Source organism: Eutrigla gurnardus (assembly GCF_963514095.1).
Source record: "Eutrigla gurnardus genome assembly, chromosome: 9".
NCBI lineage: Eukaryota > Metazoa > Chordata > Actinopteri > Perciformes > Triglidae > Eutrigla > Eutrigla gurnardus.
In genome coordinates, this window is record NC_139923.1 from 23,338,871 (window position 1) to 23,353,336 (window position 14,466).

The 14,466-nt window shown below is 43.9% G+C and overlaps 1 protein-coding gene across 3 annotated transcripts in view; it reads left to right on the forward strand.

The window, feature by feature from the left end:
• LOC311018172 (serine/threonine-protein kinase BRSK2) overlaps nucleotides 1-14,466 on the forward strand; it is a 145,277-nt gene that overhangs the window by 101,377 nt on the left and 29,434 nt on the right. For all 3 annotated transcript variants that reach the window (XM_084016993.1, XM_084016995.1, XM_084016994.1), the window contains exons 3-5: nucleotides 885-970; nucleotides 3,407-3,547; nucleotides 13,964-14,080. In XM_084016993.1, coding sequence (XP_083873119.1) covers nucleotides 885-970; nucleotides 3,407-3,547; nucleotides 13,964-14,080 — 344 coding nt within the window. The remainder of the gene's footprint in view (nucleotides 1-884; nucleotides 971-3,406; nucleotides 3,548-13,963; nucleotides 14,081-14,466) is intronic.

Genomic DNA, 14,466 nt, shown 5'->3' on the forward strand with positions numbered 1-14,466 from the left:
AAAAAAGAAATCCTAAACTCAGAAACTTGTGTGGACTCAGCCGTCTGCTTGCTCTGGACACTTTTTGTTTTCATATCCTGCATACGGACGCTGTATTAAACTGACTGCAGGGCCAAGAAACTCCCTCTGGGAGACGTTGACGTACCTGAGTGGACACTTTGACCCCGATTCACCCGCAGGCCGCTATTCAGTGGACAGAAATGTTCAAATGTGGGATGTCTGGCTCTGACAGGTTATTCCTCTTCATGTTTCTTATCAAACCAAGCCGATTTATGTTCACTTCAAGCAAAACTACCAGACTATGAAATGTGACTGCAAAGTGTTCAGCTTAGACTTGTTTTTTTTTTGCGAGCGAGGGGAAAGAGGACACTTTCTTTCTTTTTTTTTTTTCTTTTTTTTTGGAAGATAAGACAAACGCAACCTGTTTGCCTTCAGCGTTTGAAGCAAACTTCATTTTGCACCTGAGATAGCAGCGCTGTCTGGCCGGGATGCCAACCAAAGTGTGGGGCGAAAAACCCTTATCTCCGTCCTCTCTGTCAGAGGAAAGTGCCGGTCGGCTCCTTTTCACTGGTTTTTCTTTATTCCCTTTCGGTCCTGAGACTGGTTGTGTGAAACGTTAGCACAGATTTGTCTCTCCGACGGCGACCTTCGCAGGTGATCTCACAAACGGTTGGCACGACCTCGTCACGGGCTGTTTTTGGGTCAGATGATTTGTCTCCCTGGTACTTCAGTTTTGGCGACTGGCGGACGTTGTAGTGTGAAAGGTTGGAGTAGGACAATCGGTCCTCGAGTGTTTTTACGAACCTAAATGTGTTGATGTCACACTAATCAAATCTCTTTTTTCTCCTTCTCTTTCCCCACCTCTTCCTCTCTCTCTCATACAGGTGGAGCGAGAAATAGCTATCCTGAAGCTCATAGAACACCCGCACGTTTTAAAGCTACATGATGTCTACGAAAATAAAAAATACTTGTAAGTATCATCCTTTTGTGAGTCATGTTAAATAACACTAAAATCCTAAATCCTCTGCACATAAAATCATTGTTTGTTTGACAACTTTCACTAATGTGATCATCGTCAAGCGCTCTTTTAGGATGACAGGACCCACGTCGTTTTTTTTTTTTGTTGGCGGAGATTGGTGTGTTGTGATTGGAGGGCAACAATCACAGCCTCGGAGGGGCGGACGCTCCATTAGCATTGGCATGACGCATTTAATTTGGTCACGCGCGCTAGGGGAGCGCTAATAGGGGGAGAGGAAGTCTCCGTAATGTAAACACCATGACACGCTTATCAGAGGCAACACCACTGCATTAAGGGACATTAGCCATGGAGGCGGCGGCCGCATTAGTCCGCACACACATCCACATGCGGGCACACACATCAATCTATTAGCCAACTGTAATAGCGGTGAGCGACAAGCCCATCAGTAGCTTACAGTCGCCCTCTTGATCCACAGAGGGCTGTTTGTCAACTAAATTCAATTAGTTCTCATCTTGAGCTCACGGGCCAGACGGGATTGGACATGCGGTACTGTACATGTCATCCTCTAAGACGATGGGAATAGCAGAATGTTGTGATTCGTCGCATAATTGGATTATTAAAATCACATTTCGGGCCCGTTGCATCGTCACTTTTGACAGTCGGTCACCAGTCGAGTCTGGGGAAGACAAATTGCTCCGCGATTGAATCACCACAGGCTCAAGTACACTCCGCACTCCTCACATCAATGATGCAAGTTTGGAACGAGCCATTGTTTGGATTCTGACTTGGGTAGCTCCACTTGAAAGTGGGAGACACTGTGCGTGCTTTTTGAGCTCGCGGTCCCGGAGCTTTGAAGATTTATTATGCTGCCGGCACAGATTCCAACCACAAGCTGTTTAAAACGGTCTGTGTGTGTGTGTGTGTGTGTGTGTGTGTGTGTGTGTGTGTGTGTGTGTGTGTGTGTGTGTGTGTGTGTGTGTGTGTGTGTGTACGAGAGGTGAGGAAGAAGTGGAAGAAGTTTGATACATAGCCCACCAATATTTTTTTTCATTTTATTTATGGATATTTTATTGCCCGAAATGAATGAATGATCACATCATGATGTTGATATAAATTATGCTTTTGAGAATTAAAAAAAAAATGGCAAAGGAGATCATAACACATAGAAGTAGAGTGTCTTTGTAATAGTGTTGCTATGAGCTGTTTTCTTTCCGGTTTCTGCTGTTAGTGTTGAATAGGATGAATATAAACATATGCAAGACAAAGGCTTTACAAGAACCTATTTGTATTTGCTGAGCTGAAAAAACTGCTCAAAGTCCATTCACTGCATCCCTGCATTGCTGAAAAATGTATTGATGTTATAACGTATTAACAGGGCATCATTAACATTGGAAGAAAATAAAGCGAGAGCAAAGTCTATAGCAGTTAAGTTTTAATTGGTACTCCAATGATGTAGTATTGCACTTCCATAAAGTTGGAGTACTTCCAAGAAAGAGATTTAAAAAATCGCTTTCGGTGCAGCAATATGCTGAGATATCCTGACCATGTGGGTCAAGCTCTAAACGTGCTCAGGAACAGGTTTCACCATCATTGTTGGCTTTGAGGATTGTTTAGCTTAATCTAAAAATGCATGTACGTGTCCACAGCAAGAGAGAAAGAGAGTTCACCGCCTGTCTGAGTTTCAATTTATCCTGGTGGAGATGGAGGATATATACGAGCAGGCCGGTCTGGAGCAGGGTTAGGGCACCGCTGGCTCTCAGCCCACAGATGAAGCTCTAAGGTCTGGGCCACTAGAGATTAATCGCCTCTCTGTCCCCCTTGGAGTCCCAGAGCAGACCCCTCCAAGCGCTGCCCACCTGACGACTGGCTGTAAAAATGTCAAAGCAGGCAGCAGAAAACCAGCAGTCTGCTCCTTTAACAGCATCGGGTGTGTAGGCATGTTTGAGGGAGGTAAAAGAAGAAAGGAATGACAACCATAGCGGGGTTCAGAAGCTCCTAAATGCCTTTGTCGAAGAATTCTTCCACATGTAAAGCGACGTTATCATCCCTCTCATGCCTCCCACCGGAGGGCAGAGTGTATACTATATCAGAACCCTTCACGTATATTGTAGTTGACATGCTTCAGTCCCCGACTGTGGGGACGGCTTACAGGTGACACACTGTCAACGCGGTGCGTCTGTGGGGGAGATCAGATCACTGATCTCGGGTGTTTTTGTCTGTGTAGAACAGCTGTAAGGGGTCTGTTTATTCCCATGTTGCTGCAGTTCTTACAGGCCTCTGAGGTCAGGAGCTTTCTCTGTATCTTCAAGGCCCCTTCAGACGGCTCTGAGGAGGGTACGGGTGGTTGTCCCTGTCCCTGCAAGTGAGGTCTTCATTTTCAATGTGTGTTCTTTCATCTGTATGTATTTCCCTGTCTCCCTCTCTCAGGTACCTTGTGCTAGAACACGTGTCCGGTGGCGAGCTGTTTGACTACTTGGTGAAGAAAGGCAGGTTAACACCTAAAGAGGCCAGGAAATTCTTCAGACAAATCATGTCTGCCCTGGATTTTTGCCACAGTCATTCCATATGGTAAGTGAAACGTTGAGTGTTGTTGGATGATCTTAAAGTAGTAAAAACGTCACTTTTATCTGAGAATAATGTGACATATGGGAGGTATTTGGGGTCCTAACCCTAGAAATCATATTCACCCTGTGAATTACACCATCACATATATTTAAAAAGACAAACCAACCATTAAAGAAGCCTACCCAGAAGGTGTAACAAAGTCGATTTGGTTGTCATACAACATTGAACAAATAATTAGTTCCCAAATAATGAATTCTAAAAAAAGGCCCAGATTCTCCCAGAAGTGAATCTGCAATCTAAATTGTCAATCTGTTTATTCATAGCTGTTTAGTTTTCAAACCAGTGATTCAATATGAAGATTGCAGAACCGAGTAAACATGATATTGTTGTTTTGAAAGTGTTTATTTTTTTCCTCTTTCGTAATGTTTCCCAGCTTTCGTGACGCAAACCAGCTCATATCTGAGAATACAACTCTATATATAGTGCGTGGTTTGGCTTGGGGGCAGATGGAAAAACAGAATCCACATAAAGTGCTCAGGTATCATTTTTAGAGCTGACTTTTTTTTTGTTTTACTGCACAGTGCGTTTTCTTTACTAGGCTCTGCTCCGTGTTGAGTCATTGCGGTTGTTGAAATTTGCTTCCAGGTAGTTACCATTGTGATGCATCGTGTTTGGCTTCGGGGGGTAATTTAACTGTTTACCAGCTCATCGACTGGAGGCAATCATATAGACTTCAGAAACGCGTCAGCGGGGACTGATTTAGAGCGCTCGTTTGTGTGTTTGCGTGTGTGTCGTATCCATTAGTGATACTAAAGCAGAAAGTAAGAGGGGTTTTTTCTCTCTCTCCAGAGAGCGTATGCCTTTTTTGTCCTCATGCGCCTGCATAGCAGAGCACAAGGACCGGGGAACAGAATGAGTTCAAGTTATTTTTACTTTGGTCACAAGTTAATCATCAATGACTTTGCAGAAACAGGGAAAACATGGACGGATGAGAGAGGAGCAAAAATATAACTGTTCAACTATTCAGTCACAAGAAAAGATAATAACATGTACACGTGGCATTTAGGATGGCTGACTATTAGGGTGGGTAAAAATATCGATACGGCAATATATCGCGATACTTTGCCGCCCAATTCAATATCGATTTTTCAACTCCAAAGATCAATTTAAAAAAAAATATTCATGTTTAAACACGTTGTGAATGCAGTACTTTATCCTTTTTCCATTTTATTTTCATTATTTATTCCTGTGAATTTCATGGGAATTAATCAAATGGAGAGGCTGTTTTGAATGAAATAGTTTTGACTCAATTTGTCCTCTGATCAATATCATCTGATGTACATATACAGGTACTTGTGTTTTCATCTGTATTCATATCGCGATATCATGATACGTATCGTATCGTGGCCAAAGTATCATGATACGTATCATATTGTGACCAAAGTATCGTGATACGTATCGTATCGTGGCCAAAGTATCGTGATACGTATCATATCGTGACCAAAGTATCGTGATACGTATCGTATCGTGGCCAAAGTATCGTGATATGTATCGTATCGTGACCAAAGTATCGTGATACGTATCGTATTCTTGCCAATACTCCCCCCTACTGACCATGTAGTGAATGGTTGATTATGGTAACTTCGAAGAGGATTTCTTTTTAAACAGAGATTTTTTTAGCAGTGGAAGTCCTGACTAAAGACCGGACCAAGGGTGCTACTTCCCTTGCATTATTCAGAAGAATATTGAGGTCAATCCCAATTACAGCATGGTCATTATGCAGCTCATTATGAGGTTATTTCCTTGCTGCTCAGACTCCTATAATATTCATAGAGAGAGGCCTCAGATTACAAACATTAACATACAACCATAAAATGGCCAGAGTGGTTTTTATGCCGTTGTACTGCAGCTGCTAGCCCGCTAGTCAACTCATAATGATAACTTATGTGATTCCATCATAATGTTTGGACGATTGTGGCTGGAGAGAGAGAGAGATATGCTTCCCTGCAAAGTTAAGTATACTTGAAAGTTTACCAAAAGGCTCCCTGCTGGTGATGAAAGGGAAGCCGATGAAAACTGTTTTTGGTACATTATTCCCTGGAACCTGGTGTGGAGTGCTAAATGCCTGGGAGATAGATTTGCATAATGTTGCATGGCAATTAAAAGGGAAGAATTTAACTGATTTGTCTCGGGATGATTAGGTACAGTTGAATTTATGTGATTGGATATGCTTTTGTTTTTTGCACAGTATAATTTATAGAAGGGGCTACTTAATAGTAAAGCCATTGTGGGGGGGAGTTATTTTTTAAACTGTCTCGAGCTTGACATTTTATTCTTCAAATTCATCGGACAGGTAGTTGATGGATTCCACCTTGACTCTGAAAAAACAGGAGATAACACTGGAAATAGAGCAAAACTGTCCTACCTCAGGGAATGAAAGTAAGAAGCCTTTTATCAGTCTGTGTAAATAACTGACTGTGAGAAGAACAGATTAGGCCAATTAAGAGAAAGCATCTGGGACTGACATTAAGTGCACGCACACACAAAGATTATCACAGCTCTTTTGTAGTAACATTCACTCGCAGATTTATCTCCCTCTTCCTGATTTGCTGCCTTCCTTCTCTCTCTCTCTCAGCTCCTCGAATCCCTTCACCAACACTCGTAGACAATGATGCCTCGTAAACGTATCATGAGGAAGATTATTTGGGAATGTTGCTGCACCCACTCGCCCTCCTCCCAACCGCAATTACGTGCAAACAGACAGACAGACGCAGCCCTTCTCACCTCCCTTCCATTCGCACTAATGAGATCCCAGCATCGCCTCAATAAAAAAGCATTTCTGCAATCATTTCTACCATTTCTTCTCTACGCAGGCCATTAGAAGTGCTCTTTTTTTCTCCGCCCCAGCGTGACTCACTGTGCATCATTTGTTTTGCACACCTTCCGTTTTCCCCTTCTTCTCCCTCCCCACCGACGTTCTAACCCCAAATATCTCTCTTGAGCCAGATGGATGTAAGCATCGGTATGAATGAAAGGGCATAGAGATTATGACTCAGTGTTTCCGCTGCCTGATTCACATCACGGACTGATTTAGGCTGAGGAAGAGGAAGGGACGGAGTGAAGCACACGGGGATAGCTGACGAAGGAGATGAGGCAAAGATAGCAACGGGTAAAAACAGACATGGGAAAGGAGTTGTCAGTAAGAGATGGTTCTAATGAAAGCTGAGGCAACAAGAGAAAATCTTCATTGGATGTTAAGGTGGATCCAGTGTCTTCCCTCCTCCATAAGACGGGTGAGCAGATGTTATTATTAGTTTGTCTGCCGATGTGAGATCTGCAATGTGCCGTGTGACCCAGATACAGGGAGAGACCAATAAACAGCCAACCCACATCATATGATATGATATTTTATTGATCCTTGTGAACATTTTTCTTTCAAACCGTCTGCAGTGAGGTCAAAGGTCAGGGCCGGCTACCGACCTGCTCTCCTCCAGCCGCATTCGGATTCAGTTTGCTGCTAAAACTGAAGGTTTCTAAGGTCACAATAACAAAGTCGGTTCCTCGAAGATATAAGTTTAGCATATTTACCTGCGGGGGGAATCTCCGCGACAGCTTCGGCTGCATCTCGTCAGGTTTTTTGACATTCGACAAAAATCCACATCTGCTTACAGAGTGTACTCCAGAGGAGTCGATGTGGCAGTCTGCCATAACGGCAAACACCCAACAGAGACACAGAACGGTTGAGGAGAGCAAAGTGCCTCGAACGCATCACAAGCTGCTCGTGTTTTACTGAGTGTTTGAACCATATTAATAGATGATGAGATAATGTGAAAGACATCAACAACCTTTTTGTTACACTTGAACTTACCAATGAAAACACAGTCTGATCTAATTTCCTGCGATAAAGCCGATGCACAAACGCTCTATTCTCATGTGAGCAATGAAGCTATATTGTATTGATTTTTTTAGTGTTTGGGAAGTCCCAGTGAGACGATACCCGGGAAAGGAGGTCAAGCAGTAACACGGGTCATTTTTGCCTTTTTGTCATATGCTGCACGAGCAAAGATTTTCTCTACTCTACGTTTGCGTGAACAAACACTCATCCATGTCACCTTCACTGCAGCACACTGTCCTCTGTCTCACCCCTGCTCTGTTTGCTTAGTAATGACTTTGGTCTCCCCCCCTTGTGACCCGGCTAACAACCCCGTGTCTGTGTTCAATACAGAGCGAGTGTGTGTGGGTAAGAGATAAAGACTATCTGTCACATAAAGTGACTCCGAGCGTCCCAACGAGTAAGGCAGAGATTGGAAGAGAAGCCCTTCCTTTCAGCTCAAAGCTTCATCACACACCAGCCGTGTTTCCCATTACAGGTTTTTATCCACAGTTTCTTATTAGAAATGTGATAAAAAAAACAAAACAACTCAATTGCAAAACAAACAAAACAATTAAAGTTGCTTGGGTTGTTTGTTTTTTTTACCTTTCTCGCACAATGTGATAAATACCATAGAGGAAAAACTTTTGCAGAATAAACTACTTTTAACTCTTACTGATCAGCTGTTTCTGCTTTTGGCTTCTTCTTTTATGTATTTATATTTATATTGTCTTCGTGTTTGCACAGCAGGGAACATGGCCAATACTAGCTGACAAGAAAGAACTGGTAAAACTCCAAATTCCTCCTCTATTTTTCTCTCCTGGATGAGTCAGATGACCAAAGCGAGTGGTTTAGTTTCCAGTTCACGACCTCCACTTCTTCCACTGTTTACTGGCAGATAACAGTCGTGCATGAAGCCAAACCTGTAGCGTCAAAACTACGTAGCCTAGTTTATTCGCTCCAAACCGGTTGATGGAAGTCTGCATAATTTGGAAATTATTTTTTGTGACATTTAAAAGAATTTGCTTAGACTTAGCTTGACAATTGAAAGGAATCACACAGCTACAGTCACACGTCCTCTTACCCCCGACGCTCATTATTTCCGCCACCTACATGTGCACAAACAAACACCTGGTCCACAAGTCACATTAAACCCACGCAGCGGCATAATCATGCACTTCATCCACATCCACCTTCCTCTCTCCCTCCGTCTCCCACTCTCTCCCTCCGTCATTAGCTGCTTTATTCCTCTCCTCCGAGGGTTGGAGAGCCACATGCATCATAGCATCACTTATAGCATCACTTATAGCTCCACTGTGGCGTATGCGATTGTGTATGGGAAGATGAATATTGCATTTCTTTTTTCAAATATTCATAAAGGAAGATTGTGAAGCATTTAGAGGGATCTATTATAATAATATTAGTATTATAATGTATCACCTGAAAATAAGAAACATCCCAGATGGAGCTATTCACGTTTTTCTGCATCGTAGTTCTCAGTTGGTTGCGATCTGCAACTTCATTGCTTGGTGTTGCCAAATGCTACACACTGCATCTTTAAAATCATCGAATGGAATTTTATTTTTTAATCAACTAATTCATTCAGTAATTGAAAAATCAAGGTATTTTAAAACATTGATCCACAAAAACCATGTAAATAAAATATGCAACAGTAGAGACAGCGTGGCAGAATCCAAACTTTTATTATTGTCTCGCTCACTCACTCACTGTGTCTTCGTCCACCTGTTTATAACCATATTTTTCTATTTGTGCACTAAACACAGTGGAAACAGCAGACTGAAAGTTGAAATGTTGCTTAAAAGTTTTCACACTTGGCTGTGGTGGAAAAAGTTTTGTGCATAAATAAAAACAAAATGCGACAGAGTGCAGACTTGGCTAATAAATGATGCCGTACATGAAGTATGTGACATCACTGGAGCTTCCGCTCCACCGAAGAGACAATCGACTGGCGTGTGTGTGGACTGATGAGGAAGCGATGACCTTCCTCGAATTAATACATGAAACAAATGTAGATGAAGTATTTTTGTCACATTTTCGACATTGTTTTCCATCGTTTGAGGTTTGACTCGCGCTCTTTTAATTATGTGCAATAGCTTAATGTCACCAGACTGGAAACCAGCTGATTACCTGGATGCACCCAATAATCCACAACACGGCTTCTTTCTCTCTCATCGTTTTCCATCTATTTCCATTTCCTCCATCCTCGGTGCGTCCATCCCTCTACCAACAGCAGCTCGTGCCTTTGAGACGGTTTGTGGACACAGTTTCCCCAGATGACAGTCTGTCTGCCTCCTTGCAGAAAGCCCGTACTTATGACCTATCATCATTACGGCTGATGGCCGCTAACAACGCAGAATGGAAATATTTTCTCTCCCGCTCTCCTCTTTTCAACATTTTCTGATGTCTTCCTCTCCTGCGGAGACCGTTAAGGCATCGAGGTGTAACTGGGTAAGAGAAGGGGAAGTTGATGGAGAGAGGACATGGGATGGAGAAATGGAAATGGAATGAGGCGGAGCCAGAGGAGAGAGAACAAAGATGGTCATTTGGTGCTTGATGTGTGGGGGAATGGGTTTGTGGGGGAATCGTAGAAAGAAAGGTAATTATTAAGAGAATAAAGGTGAACAAGTCTTCACTTTTCTCATTTTGAACACCGAGGCCGTGGCTGTTTGTGTTGGCTGGCTGATGCTGCTATGGGTTTTTTAATATCTATGCCACTCCTTCACTCCGATGCCTTCCTGACAGCCCGTCTGTTTATTCTGCCTTGAAGGTCCACTGCTCATCCCATCTTCCCCAGTCAAACTCCAGTGGATTAAGAGCAAACGCCGGGTTGCACACGCAGATTTGGGGGAACAACAAAAGCAAATACTTTGTTTATTGCAAAACTAGCCATCATTGTAATCCCACGTTTAACTCACTGCATTAGATGCAACAATGCATCACCTCCCCCCTCCCCCTGTGTTGTTGAAAAACTCCCCAGAGGAATGGATAGAAGAGTCCCAGATGGCACGAGATGGAGTTCTCTTGTAGCCACTCACTGGAGAGGCAAATCTGTGTGTCTGAGAGATAGCTCCGTGCCTTCCTCTCAATTCTAATCCAGTTTAAATGCAAATGATATGAGAGGAGACGACTGAAATGTGTGGGACACCAGAGGCATGAATACTGTACTGTAGCTGTGCAAGTGAACTCCGAAGATCAGGATGAGGATGTGAGATCAAACGTGACCAGAGGTGATATGATGGGAGGAATCAGCATTTGGCATTTACGAAAAAACTGTGTAGTGAAGGACATGAACTTCACTTGTAGGTACATTAGTAGAATAAGTTCACAAGTTTACTTTCTTAAAGGGGTGAACAGAGTGTATGTTTAAGTGTCCTCTGCCACTCAAACCCCCGGCATGGCAGTTTATCTGTACCTTGAAATAAATTGTCCTTCCGAACGTTGACTTCTCTGAAGAAGAAGAAGACATTAACTCCAGAATAATATAGCAGCAAAACCCCATTCACCAATCGCTTGCTTTAAGCAAAACAGACCAATTCCATTAGACAGCAAAAACAATTATGTAAAAAAAAAGACAACTTTATCTTATCCCCCATTGCTCTTAATACACAATTAACCCCGTTGGGTAATGAAAGATTTTTGCTTAGCACTTCATAGTCAGCAGCCGGAATGTTGTCATCTTTTGCTAATGTGATAGAATATTAGCTTAAAGCATTTTTTTGTGAACGTGTTTGGTCTCTGCCTAATTGGGTCAACCGAAGCCTGGAAAGTTTGAGAGGAGGGAAAAAAAGGAACGACAGGAAGAGGAGGATGACACGGAGGTGTGCTGGAGGGGAAATGGATGCATTTCAGCGCACGACGGTGGATAAAAACTCCACTTCAGCAAGCAATAATGGTACAGGGACAGCTTTAGTACTTCATGAAAAGAATAAAAAAACAGGTGTGCTTATTTCCCAGCCATGAGAATATGTCAAAAAAAAGATGCATTTGAGCCATTAGTGTTAGTCTCAAGTGTTCCAGTTTAGCTAATTAGTGCCACATATCTTGGTGTGATAACGCGGGCGTAACGAGAGGCAATATTAAACATGGTGAATGTCAAATGTGTCACAATGGGAGAAGTATATCTTCCTTGGGCTCGAGAGTTTATTTAAAAAAAAATGGCTCATCACCATTAACATGTCTGGTATATTATAGGGATGTGAGCCCCAAGAGGACGGACCCATTACAACCTTCTGTATAATACAACATATCAGCGCGGTGTGTTCAAATGATCACAGGCAATTAAGAGCTCGGTGTTAAATCGTAAGAATCGTGTCTAACAGCCCCACTGGGGTGTAAACGCTGCTACATTACACCGGACGGCGTCGTGAGAGCGAGAGTGCGTGGTGAACCTTTCTTCAGATCAACTATGTTATGGATAGCAACGCATGCTAACATGATGAATGACATAGTCAGCCTGAAATAGTGGCCTCCCTTTGGGGTTTTTTTCTATTTCTGTTCCATATCTACTCTGTGTTCTCTATGGGCAGAACGTTGTACTCACATTTATATTGTTTCATTTTCTGCACAAATCATCCGTGCAAAAAAAATAATCTGCACTTACGACATTTAGAATCCGTTAGAAAAGGAAGGCATTACTGCTGGTGGAGCACGGCTTCCTCATTTTCTGGGAAGAAAAACTACATTTACATTCGGGCTCGTTGCAGCTGTTGAATTCGTTTTAACAGCATCTCGCCCCGCGTGACATACGAGTGCAAGACAGAGATATCCCCGCTGCAAGGCCTGCTGGGTGAGCAAGATTACAGTTCCAAAGTGCAGCCTAATATGTCAGAGAGGCAGTTTAATGTCCTATTATGGTTACCAGGGTCCTGACAACCAATGAAGCATCCAGATGCAATTTGTCTCCTTGATGCTGTCGGTGGGAAAATACGCCGTTGCCTTCTTTCTTTTTTGCGGATCAGTCTCTTGAGGTTGGGCTCTTTGTGCTCTATGTGCGATTACACCATGATAATGCCGCGTTTATGGGTCTTTTAGGTCGTGATTAATGTGCATTTTTTTGCATCCGAGGCTGACAGTTTGAGAGCACTTAGGTATTTATGCCTCCGTGATTGTGGTTCTGTGATTGGGGTCTGTAAGGATCAGCAGGTTAGAGTTACATGATGTCAACAATAAACAAGCGTTCGCCCCCTTCGGCGCTGCTTTTGTCACTGATGTCACATCAAATTATTTAACTTCCTTCTCCCCCCTGTAACTAGAAATCGGTGATTTGACCTCCTGTCATGTTTAAACTCCAGTGACAAGTGATTTGTAACTGTCCAAAACAATTTATTTGTTGGGAGAGAAAATATTGTGTATTCTGTTTAATCGGACGGGTGATGAAGGTTAATGTTTGTTCCTTCCTCCTGGGCTTTGACGGCGTTGGTTAAAAGACTTACTTGCAGGCTCCTGACATCGCTCCCAAATGACGGTCGTGTGAATTGATAAAGGTTTTTAGCCCGGGGAGAAGTGTTTTAGATGCTATCTGTGTTTTATTTCAATTAGAGAGGGGATCACAGAGACCGCCAGCATGATAACAAACCGGCTGACAGCTAATCCCTCAGGACAGGAAACGAGTTGTACAGCAGCTGATGTCATCTGAGGTTAAACATCCATAGTGATCAGGCGCTGTTCAAAGGCAGACGCATCTCACCCCCCTTCCTATCATTAGTCTAAAGAGAAGATGAAAGTCTGGTTCATGACATCCTGACAGCCCTGTGGCCCCATAATGTCCCCTGATTGCACGAAGCAGAGGGAGGTAACCAATAATACACACATGTAAGAATGCAAGAAAAGAAAGATGGAGGCTTCCCTCGGCCTCGATAGACATCACAAGAACAAGAGCAGCCCAGTGTGATGTGATACAGCCCTTCGGCCCCCGAAGAGATGTTAAATACACGATGAAACGCCGACGCTCCACCGCTTTTGAACAGTCACTCATCAAAATTGAGATTTTAACCTCCGACACAGCGGCGGCGGCGTTGGGGATGTGAGAAGGATCTTCCCCTCAATGGTCTATTTTAAGGAGGAAGACGATGTCTGCTGGATATCCTTCCCCCCACTCACTGTGCTTCGGCGGTAATGAGCAGGCCGCTAATGAACACCACGTCCGCGGCTGGTTCCCCTCCGCTCAGCCCAGTTTGCTGGTGGCTGTCTGGCAGATGAGAGGGAAGGGGATGAGGGGGTGAGAGAGGGTGAAAGGAACACAGCGGGGAGCTGTCACACCTCGTAGCAGCCGGGCGCTGAGGTGGGAGCCCCTTAGATGCAGCATGGACCGATCAAAGCCAGACAGTGTTGCAGGGAGGAGGGGGGGGGGGGAGCTGGGCAACAGGTGGAGACGTGTTGTTCACAGTCGTGTGCACGGATGCGGATCCACAGGTGCTTGATGGACCTTGCGGCACGCCTCCTCTTCACTGGATGATACAACCAGCGATGAACTCTGTTTCATTAACTGTTTTTAAAATCTTTCTCTTTCACTATTTTTTTTCTTCCAGCCACAGGGACCTGAAGCCCGAGAACCTGTTGCTAGATGAAAAGAACAACATCAGGATAGCGGACTTCGGCATGGCCTCCCTTCAGGTCGGAGACAGCCTGCTGGAAACCAGCTGCGGGTAAGAGATGCCGTGTTTTGATGATTCTAATAACGCCTTGAAGGTACAAATAGGTTGTAGTTGAAGGGCACATAGAGTCGGCGGTACACAATAGAGAGAGCGACGGTGAGGAGAAGCAATAGAAAGTGATGAGTGGAGCTATCAATCCCTCTGCGAGGCGCCCCGTTGATCTCTTGAGGAGAGACAGTCGGCGTCTCTCACAGAGTGCTATCTGGCGGCGAGCAGGGCCGAGGCCCCGGCCACACATTACCGCTCCCCGTCTCCTCGTGTCTGATGTTGGGTTTTATGATCCGGCAGTCGCCGCCGCGTCAGGCCCATCAATCCCACCGCCGCTCGTAATGAATTCGCTTGCAGGAAAAAAAGTATTTCGGTGTCTTTTCTCAAAT